The sequence below is a fragment of the Sus scrofa genome, chromosome 13 (genome assembly GCF_054392235.1).
Source record: "Sus scrofa isolate SSC_HxYL_T2T_F1_AM1 chromosome 13, Sscrofa_HxYL_maternal_Yorkshire_Landrace_v2.0, whole genome shotgun sequence".
Classification (NCBI taxonomy): Eukaryota; Metazoa; Chordata; class Mammalia; order Artiodactyla; family Suidae; genus Sus; species Sus scrofa.
This window is the reverse complement of record NC_139395.1, coordinates 122,188,668-122,205,269: the sequence shown is the minus strand read 5'-3', so window position 1 is coordinate 122,205,269 and position 16,602 is coordinate 122,188,668. Positions and strand designations below refer to the sequence as shown.

At 36.1% G+C, this 16,602-nt stretch overlaps 1 protein-coding gene across 50 annotated transcripts in view; it reads right to left on the bottom strand.

Moving 5' to 3' along the window:
• EGFEM1 (EGF like and EMI domain containing 1) overlaps positions 1–16,602 on the bottom strand; it is a 688,205-nt gene that overhangs the window by 216,535 nt on the left and 455,068 nt on the right. For 48 of the 50 annotated variants that reach the window (XR_014824261.1, XR_014824257.1, XR_014824258.1 and 45 more), the window contains one exon: positions 1,587–1,706. The exons of 1 other annotated variant lie outside the window; for it this stretch is intronic. Coding sequence is in view for 45 of the 49 variants with exons in the window: in XM_084990208.1 (XP_084846334.1) it covers positions 1,587–1,706 (120 nt within the window). In the remaining 4 variants the exon portion in view is untranslated. Of the gene's footprint in view, positions 1–1,586; positions 1,707–12,281; positions 12,343–16,602 lie in introns of all 50 variants that reach the window. One more of the 50 variants, XM_084990223.1, reaches the window with a different exon arrangement.

Below are 16,602 nucleotides of genomic sequence, written 5' to 3'. Positions count from 1 at the left end.
CTCCCATGGCATATGGAGGTTCCCAGGCTAGGGGTCGAATCAGAGCTGTAGCCACCGGCCCACGCCAGAGCCACAGCAACGTGGGATCCGAGCCGCGTCTGCAACCTACACCACAGCTCACGGCAACGCCGGATCGTCAACCCACTGAGCGAGGGCAGGGACCGAACCCGCAACCTCATGGTTCCCAGTCGGATTCGCCAACCACTGCGCTACGACGGGAACTCCTACATCAAATTCTTAAACAAAAAATGGTAACTCTCTGATTTAAGGCAGTACAAGTGGCCACACACAAGGCAGATTTGGGGCTTTTACATGTAGCCTTCTAAGGTGTAGGTTGTACACATGATTGTCACAGGGTAGTGCCATTCAAACACTGGTGCCCTCTCTCTCAACACTGATAGCTAAGTTATTCAGTGTAACATCATTTCGTGGCCCAGGCAGTCCCTGCTCCTTCCCTTTAAATGGATGTGTCTCACCATCACTTCCCCAACAAGAACTTCCTTCTTGTATTATCCTACATATCACACCCTGGACTGTTAAGAGAAATACTCATTCTTCTGAGGTATTTGTAAAACTCTAAGTAAGCAATAACTTTGGGGATAGACTTTCTAGGAATAATGCATCAAATATTAAAATAAAAACTTGAAAAAGATTTTGTATAGATAAACACAGGCATATGTATATATCTATATACTTATATAGTTGTCATTTTTTCACAAATATTTCATAAGGTCTTATTCTGTATTAGATGCTAAGCAAGGTAGGTGCTATGTAAACAGAGGACCACAGCAGAAATGTTCTCTGTCAGTAAAGTATGCTACCACAACCCGCAGAAAATTTTATCTTAGTTTTGGCTTAAAGAAAAAAACACTTAACACTAATTTTTATGTCTAATTCCTTTTCAGTTTATCAAAGTGTTTATCAGTTCCGTAAGTCAGGAAACATTCTGTATTTTCTTAATTAATCCAAACAAACTGTTTCTCATTTCATGGAAATGTCATGATAAAAATGAAAGATTCTGTGATTTCTCAGAAGTTATTAAAACAAAGACAGTCCCACAGGAATGACTTCATTTATCAGTTCTGGTCATGAAGTAATTTATCACTTTCATCTCTGAATTGAAGTATGTCTGTTTTGCTATTTCTAGGAACCAGAAACATGTAACCTTGTATTTATAGAGTTTCTTTCTTTTTGGTTTTAATTATTCCTAACTTCTGAGAGCTCTCATTTGCACATACATGCTTTTCAAAGGTTATCCACATCTTCTGTAGCCTATAATGAAAAACTCCCTGTGTGGTTATAGAAAGTCTGAAATATTAATTCTGGAATTCACTTCAGAATGAAAAACAGAAAATAAAAAGCATTAAGTCTGAAATTGCACCAATTGTTTTTTTGGTAACTAAAAATTTCACTGAATTTTTATAATATCATAAAAATTCTTTTCAAAATGATCAGCTAAGATATAAATGTTCCTTTTTAAGCACAAATGAAAACACCTTTCTCCTAGCTGTTCCGACTATTCAAAACTGAATTACCACAAAATTTCAAATAATTATCCAATTAATCCATCAGCTTCAACTTCCTACCTACACAGGCCTTTTTGTCTTCAGACAGCTGGAACCCTGGGTGACAGGCACACCTGGCCACGCCATTCTCATTCTGACAGATGTGGACGCATCCATTCCCACCTGTGCAGGGGTCCATCTCTAAAAGCAATTAAGCAGTGATAGTTTGTAATTCATTTACTTTACAAAAAAAGATATGCAGAACAGAAGTGTGGAGAAAGGTAAAAGAGACCTGGGGCCATACAGTTTCGCACATAAAGATAGTAAGGACTCTGGAAAGTCTTTCCCCACTTTCAGATGAAAGTAATCCAACCAAAGGTTTCCCATTTTGTGATCTGAATTCCCCAAAATAAACAAATTCAAATATGGATCAAGGTCAAAGAACTGGCTAATTTTACTCTTCTCAAAAGTACATCTGCTGTACAGGTCAGCAGGAACTCCTCCACACACCTTTGCACTCTTTTCTCCTTCTCACCACCTTTTCCATCCCTTTCAGCAGCTGTGGTCCTCAGATAAGCCTTTCACATCCTCTGGATCTCCTCTGCCTTTGGATAAGCAACCATGGGGTGAGGAGAAGGCCAACTAGAGCGACATGTATTAGCTACAGCTGCCATGGAGATGAAATAAAGAAGTTCAGATCCCCCTTGAATTAGCCAGCTGACCTCCTTCTCCCCCAGCTTGCCCTTGTCATAGTCAGTCAGTCATATTCTCTGGAAGTCCACACTAATGTGAAGGCACACATCCTATCAGTGGTACCTCCTCACAGAGCTTACTTGTTGAATTGATGGCTTAAGAAATTCTTGTCTGACTCTGTGAATCAGCCTTATCTACATGGCAGGCTGCTGGGGTGGGAATTTCCACTCCGGCCCAATTCCCCTTTCCTTTTTAAAGATAAAGCAGAATATAAAATGCAGAACAATAAATAAAGATTATCCTGTCCCCATATTCACTCAGTTTCAATGCAACTACTACCATACATTAATATAAACGTTTTCATTAGTTTCCAGTAAATCCTTCCAGACTTTATGAGAATATAACTGATGCTAATATCTATCTATCTATCTATCTATCTATCTATCTATCTATCTATCTATCACAGATGCAATATACATTGTTCTGCTCCTTGCTTTTAGGTAAGGAGAGACTGAAATGAATTTGTAGAACAATTTGGGGGAGTATTGCATTTGAACAATAAGTTATCTGATCCGTGAACTCAGAAGGTCTTTCCATTTATTTTAGTATCTGGCTTATTTCAACAACGTTTTAGAGTTTTCATCACATAATTTTTGAACATCTTTTGTTAAATGTGTTCCTATGTATTTTATCCTTTTGGATGCTATTGTAAATAGAATTAGTTTTAAAGTCTACTTCTAGATTTTTTCATTACTAGTGTATAGAAATCCAATTGATTTTTATTTTTATCCTGAAATTTAGTTGAATTTTTTAACTAGTTCTAAAAGTTTTTTTAAGGTGGATTTCTTTTCTTTCAATGCAGGATCTGAGATTTGTCTGTGACCTACACCACAGCTCATGACAATGCCGAATCCTTAACCCACTGAATGAGACCAAGGATTGAACCCTCAACCTCATAGTTACTAGTCAGATTCATTTCCACTGCACTACAATGGGAACTCCCAAGATGAATTTCATTTTTTTTTTTTTTTGTCTTTTGTCTTTTTAGGGCCGCACCCATGGCATATGGAGGTTCCCAGGCTAGGGGTCAAATTGGAGCTACAGCTGCTGGCCTAAGCCACAGCCACAGAAATACCAGATCCAAGCCATGTCTGCAACCTATACCATAGCTCACAGCAATGCCGGATCCTTAACCCACTGAGCGAGCCCAGGGATCGAACCCACAACCTCATGGTTCCTAGTTGGATTCGTTTCTCCTGCACCAAGATGGGAACTCCCCCTAAGATTTCCTGTTACATGATCCTGTCACCTGCAAATAGAAATATCCTTACTTCTTTCTTTCGAATCTGGAGGGCTTTCATTTTCTTGCCTTTTTTGCTCAGACTGGAACTTATAGTACAAAGTTGGATAGAAGTGGCATTAACAGATATCCTTATTTTTTTCCTGATTATATGGGGAAAGCTTTCAGTATTGCACTATTAAGTGTAAAGTTAGCTGTGTGTTTTCCATAGTTTTAATTTATCAGGTTAAGAAAGTTCTCTTCTATTTCTAGTTTGATGAGTTATTTCATCATAAAGGGAAGTTGGATTTTGTCAAGTATTTTTTTTCTGCATCTACTGAGATGATCAGACAGATTTTGATAAGATATATTAATTGATTTTTCAGATGTTGAACCCATCTAGATTTCCTGAGATAAATTCTAGTTGATCATAATGTATAATCCCTTTTATATATTGTTAGATTTGGTTTACTAGTAATCTGTTGACATTTTTTACATTATATGCAAAAAGGATATTGGTCTGCAGTTTTTTTTCTTGTGAAATCCTTGTCTGGTTTTGGTATCAGGGTCTCTGGTCTCATGGAATGACCCAGGAATTGTTCTCTCCTTTTCTGTATTTTGAGATAATTTATGAAGAATTAGTATTAACTCTTCTTTAAATGTTTGGTATAATTCATCATTGAAACCGCCTGGGACTGAGTTTTTCTTTTCTTTGTTTTTAGTGTTTGCTGATTTTTTTAAATTATCAAAGTATAGTTGATTTACAATGTTTCATCAAGTTCTGTTGTACAACAATGTGATCCAATCACACACATTTCCCTGTGCTGTATAGTAGAATCCTATCACCCACCCATTCCAAATATAACAGTCTGACCTTTTCTTTATAAGAAGCTTTACAATTACTAGTTCTATCATGCTCTCTTTTTTTCCAGGAGGATGTGAATAGATCACATGAAAACATTACACCATTTTATTTTTTTACCTTTATAAAAAATTAAAATACAATTATGTCTATCCAGGTATATAACATAGATATTTGACAATTAAATACATTACAAAATGATCACCATGATAAGTCCAGCTTTCCTTGTTATATGTCTAACCAGATTTCTTTAAAAATCAATTTCTGTAGTTCTTGCCATCGTAGAAATTTGTTCATCTAAATTATCTAATATGTTGTGATACACTTGTTCACAGTCTTACCTTATTCTTTATTTATCTTCTTAGCGTAGTGGTGATATCCTTCTTTTATTCATGATTTTAGTAATATGAGTTGTCTCTATTTTTTTCCTTTGTCGGTCTAGCTAAATGTTTATCAATTCTATTGATCTTTGCAAAGAACCAAATTCTGCATGTATTAATTTTGTCTCATTTTTCTATTATCTATTTCATCAATTTCTATAGTAATCTTTATTATTACCTTCCTTCTTTTCTTTCCTTTCCTTGTCCTTTTTCTCCTCGTCTTGCTTTTGCCCAGTATTAGACTTTTAAGAAACTCCTTACATTCAAATCTACAGATTGTTTGTCCCTAACTTTACAGAAAAAATAAAACTTGCTGAACCCTTTTGGATTTTCTTGTTTTCTTCATTGTAGCTGTATGTTTTGTTACAGGTTAAGCAAAAGATGTTGACCTACACCTTCATGTTTATACCAGAAACTTACTTTCTTTAATCCATATTCTCTTAAGACAATGGGATAGGTAGCTTCTCTCTTAACCCCGAAAAGTGAAGGGTCAGTTCCACCACGTGAAAGATTATAAAGTAGATTGCATTTATCTTTGCTATGTTCTCATTGACCACTACCTCTAGGAACCTCTTCTGTAAATTTAGTTTATCTTCTATTGCCCTTAATGGCTTCCTTATGCCCAAGGTCTCCAACCATGATGGGTTACCCTTCCAGAAAACAGCTACATATCACCTCCCTAGAGCAAGCCATTGTATGGTCAAAAGTCCCTTTTGTTTTGGAGATGGGTTTTTTTTGGTTTGTTTGTTTGTTTGTTTTAAATTTAAAAAGCTCAAATTTATTTTTATTTATTTATTTATTTATTTTTTATTTTCCCACTGTACAGCAAGGGGGTCAGGTTATCCTTACATGTATACATTACAATTACAGTTTTTCCCCCACCCTTTCTTCTGTTGCAACATGAGTATCTAAACATAGTTCTCAATGCTATTCAGCAGGATCTCCTTGTAAATCTATTCTAAGGAGATGGGTTTTAACTATGAACTTAACACATATGGATTGGACTCTAAAAAATAAATCACCTACAATAAAGCATTTGATTATAAACTTTCAGTGTTTATTCTCAGATGCAGAACATAGGAGGACATGTGAAAGTACCATGTGGGACACAAGGTTATTTTCAGTTCAAGATTCTAATGCTTCTTTTGAGTTTAGAATTAATGCACAATGCCCTTTACATAACACTTAAATGGGGCTTGTTCAAATATGGCTTGTGACACTGAAAGGTTAACCATGACTGGGCTTTCATTTTACCATACACAATTTGAAAACTAGGTAAAAATACATGAAATAACTATTTGTAGATATTAAAATGTATAGGAGGTGGAACCTGAGCCAAGAGAAACAAAGCTAAATTATTGCTGAGTTTTGCTGGAGGCAATTTCTAGATCACAGCACAAGAAAGAGAAACAAAAGGAGAGCTCAATGATCTTCCTAAATCGAAGACACAGATCACAGTTCATGACTGTTAAGGAAAGTAGAATTTGTGTAGTACTGGAAAGAGGTTAGGGTGGCAGGATAGTGTTACATAGAGAAAAAACCTCCAGAAACCTATACAATGATCCATAAGAATACCATATCTGAAGTAAAAGTTTCACTAAATGGGACTAACAGCAGACTAGATTAAGATAAATTTATGGAACTTGAAAAACTTAGCAGTAAAAATTATCTAAAATGAAGAACAGAAAGGAAAAAAAAATAGCCTAAAATTTGAATAAAGAAAGTGTGGGTGACCAGTAGGGCAATATTGAGAAGACAGTATCAAGTACTTTGAATTTTAGAAGGAGATTCTCTAGTCGAAGAACCAGGAAAGAGGCAGCCTAGCAAGATAGCAAACTTTTACAAAACTACTGCTTTGCTGTAGCCAAACAACATACAAAAAAAAAAAAAAAAAAAGGAGCCACAATATGCCCGTGACACCAGAGATTAAGAGGCAAGCCTACGATATTGCCCTCACTAGGCAGTAATGAGGTATTCCCCACCCCTTCCTTGGGTGGTACCAGAGAAAGCTTTTGGAGAGTCAAAACTTTTACCACCACTCAGTGATAATGAGGCCACTCCATCTGGAGGCCCATAACAGCCATGTGGAAATTGTAAAAAGGCACATATATACCTCCTAGCCAAATGGCATCAGTGGAAGCCTAGTGGAGAGGTAAACTCCCATCCCTGTGCAGAAGTAAGGAGGCATACACTACTCAGGAGTCCTCAGACACCAGATAGAAAACCTGGACTTCTACCCCCATTGGCCAATAACAAGGCGGCATTCCTGCCCCTACTCCTTCCAGAGTTGTGTCAAAGAAAGCCAAAGAAAATAGAAGATTTAAATAAGATCCAGAGTCTCACTACGTAATACACAAAATGTCTAGTTTTCAATAGAAAATCACTAATAATATCAAAAATCAGAAAAAAACTCAAAAGGATTTTAAAAATCAATAAGTGCCAACATTAAGATGTTAGAGATCTTAGAATTATTTAACAAAGATTTTAAAGTCACCATTATAAAAAAGTTCCAGTGAGTAATGACATACATTCTTAAAACAAATAAAATACAGTTTCAGCAAAAAAAATAGAAGACACAAAGAACAAAATGGAATTTTTAGAACCAAAGAACCCCCCAAAAAACTGAAATAAAATATCAATGGAAGGTCCCACTGTGCCTCAGCAGTCATGAGCCCAACTAGTATCCATGAGGATGAGAATTTGATCCCTGGCCTCACTCACTGGGTTAAGGATACAGCATTCCTGTGAGCTGTGGTGTAGGTCACAGACATGGTTCAGGTCTGGCATTGCTGTGGCTGTGACATAGGCTGGCAGCTGCACCTCCAATTTGACCCCTAGTCTGGGAACTATCATATGCCATGTGTGGAGCCCTAAAAAAAGACAAAAAAAAAAATCAATAGATGGGCTGAAAAGAATGAAAAATCAGCACATGGAAGATAGAACAATAGAAATTAATGAACTGAAAAACTCTACTCAATAACAGCAAAATACACATTCTTGTTAAGTGACCATAGAACATACACCGAGAAAGACTACATTCTTGGCAATAAAACAAACCTCTAAAATTTAAAAGAATTGAAATAAGATATAATGTTTTCTCTGAAAACAATGGAAAAATTGACAAATTAATAACAGAGATTATAGAAAAATCTTTAGTTCCCAGTAGTGCTACACAGCAATATCTCACTGCTAATCCAATCCAAAGGCAATAGTCTGCTTCTATTAAGCCCAGACTCCCAATCCATCCCACTCCCTCCCCCTCCCCCTTGACAACCACAGTCAGTTCTTCAAGTCAATGATTTTCTTTTCTGTAGAAAGGTTCATTTGTGCCATATATTAGGTTCCAGATATAAACACACAGAAACTAAATGAGGCACATCTTCTATGTAATTCATAGGTCAAAGCAGAAATCTCAAGGGAAAAAAATTGCACACCAAGCTGAATAAAAAATAAAAAATAAATACCAAAAACTTGAGGATACAATTAAAGCAGTACTGGGAGTGAGAGGGAAAGGGAGAAGGAGAGAGAAAGAGTGAAATAGAGAGAAAAAGAGATGGATTTGTAGTAATAAATGCATTGGAAAAGGTCTCAAATCAATAATCTAAGCTCCCACCTCAAGAACACAGACTTAGAAGAACAAAACAAATCTAAGGAAAGTAGAATGAAGAAAATAATAAAAATGAGACCAGAAAGCATTGAAATTAAAATCATAAAAATATAGAGAGTATTATTGAAACGAAGAACTGGTTCTTAAAATACATCAATAAAACTCATAATAGTGACTGACAAAATAAGAGAAGATACAAATTACCCATATCAGATATGAAAGAGGATATTACTATAGACTTCAATGATACCAAAGTATAATAAGGCACTACTACAAACAACTCTGCACATATAAATTTGGCAACTTTGACAAAATGGCCTAATTCTTCAAAAGAAATACAAAAACCTACAATTCATTCACATGGAACATAGAATATGTATAGCCCCATAACTCTGAAAAAATTAATTCATAATATAAATACTCCCCAGTAAGAAATCTCCAGGTACAGATAGTTTCACTGAATAATTCTACCAAACATTTAAGGGAAAATTAATATTGACTCTACAATTCCCTCCAGAAAATAGAAGATGGAATATTTTACAGTTTAAGAAACTAGTACTATACTGATATCAAAGCTCAGCAAATACACTACCTAAAAAAAGAAACAAAAAGAAAAAGAATACTATAGACCAATATCACTCATCAATAAAAATGGAAAAGTCCTTTACAAAATTTTCCAAATAGAATCCAGCAATATATGTACACAAATTATGCAACATGACCAAATAGGGATTATTGCAGAATGCAAGGCTGGTTCAATATTCAAATCAATCAATGAAATTCTTCATATTTACAGAACAAAGAACAAAGTTCGTATGCTCATATCAGTCAATGTCAAAAAAAATTGACATAATTTAACACATATTCATGATAAAAAGAAATTGGGAATAGAACTTCCTCAATTTGCTAAAGCACATATACAAGAAACCTCCAACTAACATTGTATTTAATGATAAAAACCAAATTATTCACACCTAGGATTAGGAACAACACAAGAATGTTGATTCTTTTTTTTTTTTTTTTTTTGTCTTTTTTGTCTTTTTAAGGCTGCACCCATGGCATACGGAGGTTTCCAGGCTAGGGGTCTAATCGGAGCTGTAGCCTCCAGCCTATACCACAGCAACGCCAGATCCGAGCTGTGTCTTCGACCTACACCACAGCTCATGGCAATGCCAGGTCTTTAACCCACTGAGTAAGGCCAGGGATAAAAACCACAACCTCATGGCTCCTAGTCGGATCCGTTTCCACTGTGCCACGACGCAAACTCCAAGAATGTTGATTCTTACTGCTCTATGCAACATGGTGCTAAAAGTTCTAGCTGGTGTAATCAAGCAGGAAGAGGACATAAAAGGATTATAAATTACAGATAAAGAAATAAAAATATTCCTATCTGCATATGACATGACTGTCTGAAAATCCTATAGGATCTACAAACTTGAACTAAAATGTGAGTTCATCAAGTTAGCAGGAGAGAATAAATTGGATTTGCATATATTGTTAATGTACACACAGATGGTGAAATTAAAAAGGGAAAACATCTACAATCACTCACTTACAGGACACATTCTATACCTTTGAATATATTACACAGAATTCTTCAAAGGCAGGGACCTGGCTCATACACATTTATATGCTCATATGTCTAGAATCTATATAGAAGAAGGTACTGCATAAACTGGGGTTTGTTAGAAAGAGGATGCAGCGCTCAGAATTTGGTTTCAGGTATTGGTCTGTCAGTTGCTGGAAAATCAAGTGCTACATTGAATGACACTCATAGTAACACAGTGGTCGACTCTAGATGCATAGGAGCGAATAGGACCATAACCTTGTCCTCCTGGAACATATATTCTGCTGGGTGAAGTAGAGAGCTTATGAGTAAATCAATAAGAAATATAATCGCGGATTATTGTGAGTGCTGTGAAGGAAATAAAAGGGATTATGTGAGAGTCAATAGCTGAAGAGGATAGCCTGATTGGAAAAAAAGAATTTGGGGCAGAGGTCTCAAGACAATGAGGTAGAAAAGGCAGAGCATACTCAGAGAGCAATAGGCAAACCCCCTTGGCTGCCCACATAAGACACTGTGGTCCACAGCAAGGATTCTAGAATTAATTTAAGCTCAGTAGTAAGGCATTGATGATTTTAAAAGAAGTGGTAGAGTCAAAAGTATAATTCCCATGTCTCTTGAATCTTGGTTCAATAATCCTTTTCACTTTAGTAAAGATTGTTAAAATATACGTATTTATTAAGAAAAATGCTTCATTTCTAAAGGTAGCTCTGAAGCCACACAGGATAAAATCTTTCACTGACTTTGAAATCTAAAATCTCTTGGTATCTTTCATTCTGATGCACAGTTAAAGCATTTCAAATTCAGAAGAAATTGTTTCCTTTTACTTCCTATGCATCTTGAACATAAATAAGAATGTAATTTGGATTATGAGTTGGCATGGATTTCACTAAATATGTTGGTTTAACAGTAGTTTAAAATAATATGTTTATCTTGAATAGCTCAAATTGTGGCTAGAAATCATTTTAAAGACTTGATCATTAGTCACAATTTTGGAAAATGTTTAAGTAAAATAAAAAAATACATGTTTTATTTTATGTATTCCCAGTATAATTTAAAACCTTAGTTAGGTTTTTAACAAATATGACATAAAAATATGATTTAAACATTTAGAACTGGGTTATGATTACAATATTTATTTTATAAAGCAAATTTTCTATCTGGTGAAATAGAAATGCGTAAAATTAAACACATACCTATCTTGCAAATTAAATTAGCCAATTTATACCTTTGAATTTTTAGAAAAATATTTCCTAGAATCTGTACAAATGGACACTGAGGCAGGTAAATGTTATTTAATCATAATTAGTGACACAAATTTTTAGCTCAACACCAGAATTTTTCCCCTTTAATGGTGCTCTATGACACTTCCTCAGATTTTCCAGTGGCCAATCTTTCGACAGTTAAAGACAGAAGGATTAAAAATGTCATGGACAGGATCTGACTACTTCCATTCCTAGTCTTAAAACCTTGCAACACTCTCAGGTAACACTTTCTCAAAAGCACATGTTGGTAAACCCCGTGCACATCCTCATAGGCCCTGGGGTATTAGAGTCCCTTGATTTCATCTCTCTCCAGATTCTTTCTCACTTCTGGATTTTCAAAGATGCCTCAAAGCCTGTGATTCTATTTGTAAGGTTGAAATATCTATGTTTAAGAAAGTCGCCCTGTGGCTAAACAATGAACATCTTCATATATGAGGGTATATTAGCATTTTATCAGGGAATTTGTTCTAGTCCAAGAAATATAATATTAATCAAAATTACTTGGATATATGGCAAGGAAATATTCACTGTAAAATCCCAATAGCTTCCTTAATTGTTAATATTTGAAACATATCAGTTCTCTATTTGTGCATTAATTCTATATAGAAGATTTCTGTGACCACGGCACTTCTCTTCTCTAGACCTACTCATAATCATCTTTCAAAATTTAACTTAGATATTATCTCCTCTTAAAAGCTTTTAATGGGAGTTCCCATTGTGGCTCAGGGAATCATGAGATTCCCTGAATCCAACTAGGAACCATGAGATTGCAGGTTTGATCCCTGGCCTTGCTCAGTGGGTTAAGGATCTGGCTTTTCCGTGAGCTATGGTGTAGGTCACAGACACGGCTCAGATCTGGCATTGCTGTGGCTGTGGCCTAGACCGGTGGCTACAGCTCAGATTAGACCCCTAGCCTGGGAACCTCCATATGCCATGGGTACAGCCCTAGAAAAGACAAGGAAAAAAAAATCTTTTAATGAAGCCCTTTAAGCAGTTTATGTGCTTTTTACTGGGGTTCCTGTAATATGTTATGCACATCTTTACTACTGCGCACTCATTATACATTTGTCTCCCTCACCAGACTATGAGCTTCTTGAAGGCAGGGAATTTTGATTTTTGTACCTACCAAAGCACTTTTCATTTCCAAGTCCAGTGCCTGGCATATCAGAAGAAGTTGGAAATGTCCCCTGCGGGATGGAAATGAATGACAAAGCAACACATGAGAGAATGATGAAGATAAGCTGATTTTCTACCTGGTAAAATACCAAATGACTATCCCAAGCCTGAAAGAAATAAACCCTCAAAGCAAAAAATGAGATAAAACAATCATTTGGCACATGCTCTTTAAAAAGAGACAGAAAACCCCCCAAACCTTTAGAATTCCTTTTTAAGTTTGGCTCATTACTAATATTATTCATTTCCTACTCACTGTATCTGTAAAGTCCCTCAGAGAGTCAAGATTTATTTCTCGCACAGTATTATGGATCCCTTTCATCTAGTCCTAGATAAAATGCAAGAAATCTATTTAGTTCATGGAGAGAAGTGCGCCTGCCGTCGGAGCTTCTCCATGCTTAATGAACTGCATGTTCACTTGAAAGGCTAATCCCAACCAACTAGAGTTAGGGCCATTATGAGGCTTACAAGGGCACTCAGACATGAAATGCTGGCTAAGAATCTAACTGAGATTCATAATTGACAGCATCCCGGTTTATAGGACAGGGAGATTGTATTCATCAAAGTACAATATAAGACTTTGTATTGACTGAATGGAGAAACTAGCCACATCTTCCTATGCTGCTACAGTTTAGTCTAGCTGTCAATTTGGCAGTTCCTGGGTTGCAAATTGTGGACGCTATTGCTTAACATTCATGTCTGCTTCACATCCCAGCAGTGGCAGTTCACCATCTACAATCATGTTTCCTAACTGCAGTCCAGCTCAGCTGGAGAGCCAATTTCCAACACAATTGCAGCCAGCTCTGACAAGAGGTCTGGTAGTCAAATGCCACATTCTCTGAGGTACTTGGAGACTATCTGCTTTGTGAAGCATTGATAGATGCAAGGAGAAAACCAATGGACAGGAAGTAAACTTTTTTTAAAATTAAGTATATTATTAAAGAAATTCTGTTTTCCCTCAGAATTGTTATAATAATTATTTCCTAGAATATTCATGTTGACATTTTAATATGTTAAACTTTCAAAACAGCATAGAGAAAAGATCAAAGAGACATGAATTTGCAACCTGTCTGAACCGAGGCTGCTGGTTCTTTGACCTTGGGACAGTCACTTGACTTCTAGGAGCTTTAAGCTCTTTATCTGTAAAACAAGCCTAATAACAACCATTTCATGGGATTGTTGTGAGTATTAAGTGAAATAACATATGTAAAGTAACTAACACGGTATCTAGACAATTGTAGGCACTCAACAAATATTAGGCTTTATTAGTGAAAATATTGTAAGAGAGGAATTGAAATGGATAAAAGGATAATAAGCTAACATCAGATGGAGAGATTTTGGAATTTAATATATTTGAAGTAAAACAACTGTGATGAAATCCAGAGGGTATTCAGGTTTGTGGATAGCTAAACCCGACTGGAGTTGAGGAAATTTAAAAAAATCTTTATGTAGGGAGTTAAAAGGATTAAGACAAATACTAAAATCAGCAAAGATTTACAAAATTCCTACTAAGTGTAAGATACTATGAGAAAAAGATAAATAAGGTATTCCCACTGCCCTCCTGGAACCCACACTATGTGGGGAGGTGTATACACAAACGGGAAAAAATGTGGAAAGAGAAGATCAAGTATTAGAACAAGAACCAGACCAGGAAAGAATAGGGTCTCAAAATCCAAGGGAAGAGATTTTCAAGAGTAAAGTCAAGTGCAAGCTGGGTCAATTACTGAGGTGAGAGTCAAAATAAAGGGCTAGCATGTTACAAGCGCTTCCCTTTAGTTTCAGGAGCTTCTCACATATTTCAGTACATCATTCAAGTATAGAAGGAAAAGTTTTGAATGGTAGCAGGAAACAAGGAGACAACCTGAAGAGATAATAACTCTAAGCTACATTTGGAAATCTTTAATAAATATTCATTATGATTATGGATTAATAATCATTAAAATTATGGATAATATATGCTTAATATATTCCAGGAACTGTTGTGTTTTACGTGCATTTATTCATTTAATCCTCAGTGAGGTAGGTAAAACTTAAAAATCTATTTTAAACTTCAAACTCAGGAGGCTGGATACAGAAATGTTTCTTAACTCCTACGCTATGCTGGAGGAGAACAAGTCTGGGCTGTCTTGTGACAGCTGTAGAGGTGGGATGCTTACAAAGATAGGTTTTAAAGGGCAGTGTACCCAGATGATGAGGTCTCCAGATTATAAGAGAAAAAGAGACAGAATAAAAGTTGGACAACAATGATAAATATAGAGGACAGAACAACCAACAGGGATATGGGACTTTTGTTCCTGGGAGATGCGGGAAATGGCATTAAAGAAAAAATTGAGAGTGTATAAGAATTGATGACTAAAACTCAGTAAGCAACGTTGGGAGCCAACAAAGTGAGGCCCTGAGAAAGTTGCACTGGATAGAGTACATGTGGTTTAATCACAAGATTTGATGTCATCAATAACTGAATGCCTGTCCAGACTCTGTCAAGGAACAGCTCTGTAACTCTGCAGTTGAAAATGTACGTCTCTGCATTAGGGTTCTAGCAAAAATTTTTGTGAGTCAAGCAACTTACTAAGCACAGATGCATCATTTATTTAACCTTCATTCACAATCTTATGACATATGTATGATTATTATGCCCAAATCCCAGATGAGGAAATACTAATGAGTTTAAATTAACAGTTCAGATTCACAGTGAATGAGGGGGCTGAGATTCCAACCCAGATCTATCTGGTCCCATAGTCCTTTATACCACTAGATAGTACTGCTTCTTTAATAACAATGTGTTACCAATGAGATGAAATAGGTTTGAGGATTTTGAACACAGCCCACAATGATGGTGCATAAATAGGGGTAACTGTGACAACACCCAATTACTTCACCATCAGCCAATCAGAGAATTGTGCACAAGCTGATCACTTACCCTGCAGTCCCCCTCCATCACCTGACTTTTAGAAATGCTGTACAATTTTGGTTTAGGGAGCTAGGCTTTTTTTCAGGGCATGAGCCACTCACTTCCTTGCATGGCCCTGCCATAAACTTCTTCTCTCTGCTCCAAACTCCAAAGTTTCTGTTAGTTTGGCTTCACCATGTATCAGGCACACAAATTTGTGCTAATAGAGGAAAACAGGAGGTTGAGAATGATGGCAGCAGCAGCAGTTGGGGTAATCAGTCATTTGAAACAGAGTACAAGCATAGCACCAATCCCAAGGACCTCGCTGGAGTGATGCCTAGGGAAACCTTATCCCCAGGGTTGTGAGCAACTTTTTTAATGGGAGCACTGGTTAGGCATGTGGTTGAGGTAAGAGATGTGCAGAAGTGATTTAAAGAGAATTCAATAACATTGAATGGTCATTTCAAAAAGGGAAAACAATGAAAATGGATCTTCATTGCTTAGCTTTTCCTAAATATGGAAATTATTTCACAAGAGTTTTCCTTTAAATGATGTAGGGGGAATGGCAGAATACTGGTTTACAAATTGGGATACTACATTTTTTCAAGAAAAGGCAAATGTTCAAGTATATATAGAGATGGCAGACCTTTTATTTTAATTCTTGGTTTGGAAAATGTTAAAATACAGAAAGCTCAAATCGTTTCCAAAGTGCTACTGCAGCTTAATATCTTTCATCAATAATTTCCATGTATAAAGGCATTTCCAGACATACCAATACAGAAAACAGGCACACTTGGAAATTCCATTATAGCAGTGGTAGATATAATTCTTTGATGCATTTGCAAAAGGTACAGTAGGTCAACAAAGACCATTTGACTGCAATCCTTCAATATGTCATTTATTCAGCTTCTAGATGATCTCTGCAATTCAAAGGATTCAGGCAAACATTTCCTTAGGTCAAATATCATGAAAATAGAAAACACAGGACACTTTCCAGATCTGGACTACTCAGTCAACCAGCCCTTAGTGAAAACTTATTACATATGCAAAGTGCCTGTATCTTAAAGTTTGCCAAATTTGAATTCATATGAATCATCTTTTAGATTTCCAAAATATTTCATAACTCCAAGGTCAGAAAAGAATTATTAGGCTTGTTTCCAACAAGATACACAGTGGTGATGTGATTTGCTAGAAATCAAAAAAGGAATTGAATTTGGTGTTTGATTGCTTCCAGTTTTCAGTCTGTATGTTAGGTTGAGCTGCCCTAAGATTTAAGTTTGCATAAAAATTTGATGCTATGAATTGTGCTAATAACTTGGACTCCAACAATTTTAATCTCTGGGAATTATCTTAAGGAAAATAGCATTTGAGAGTAAAGACTGAG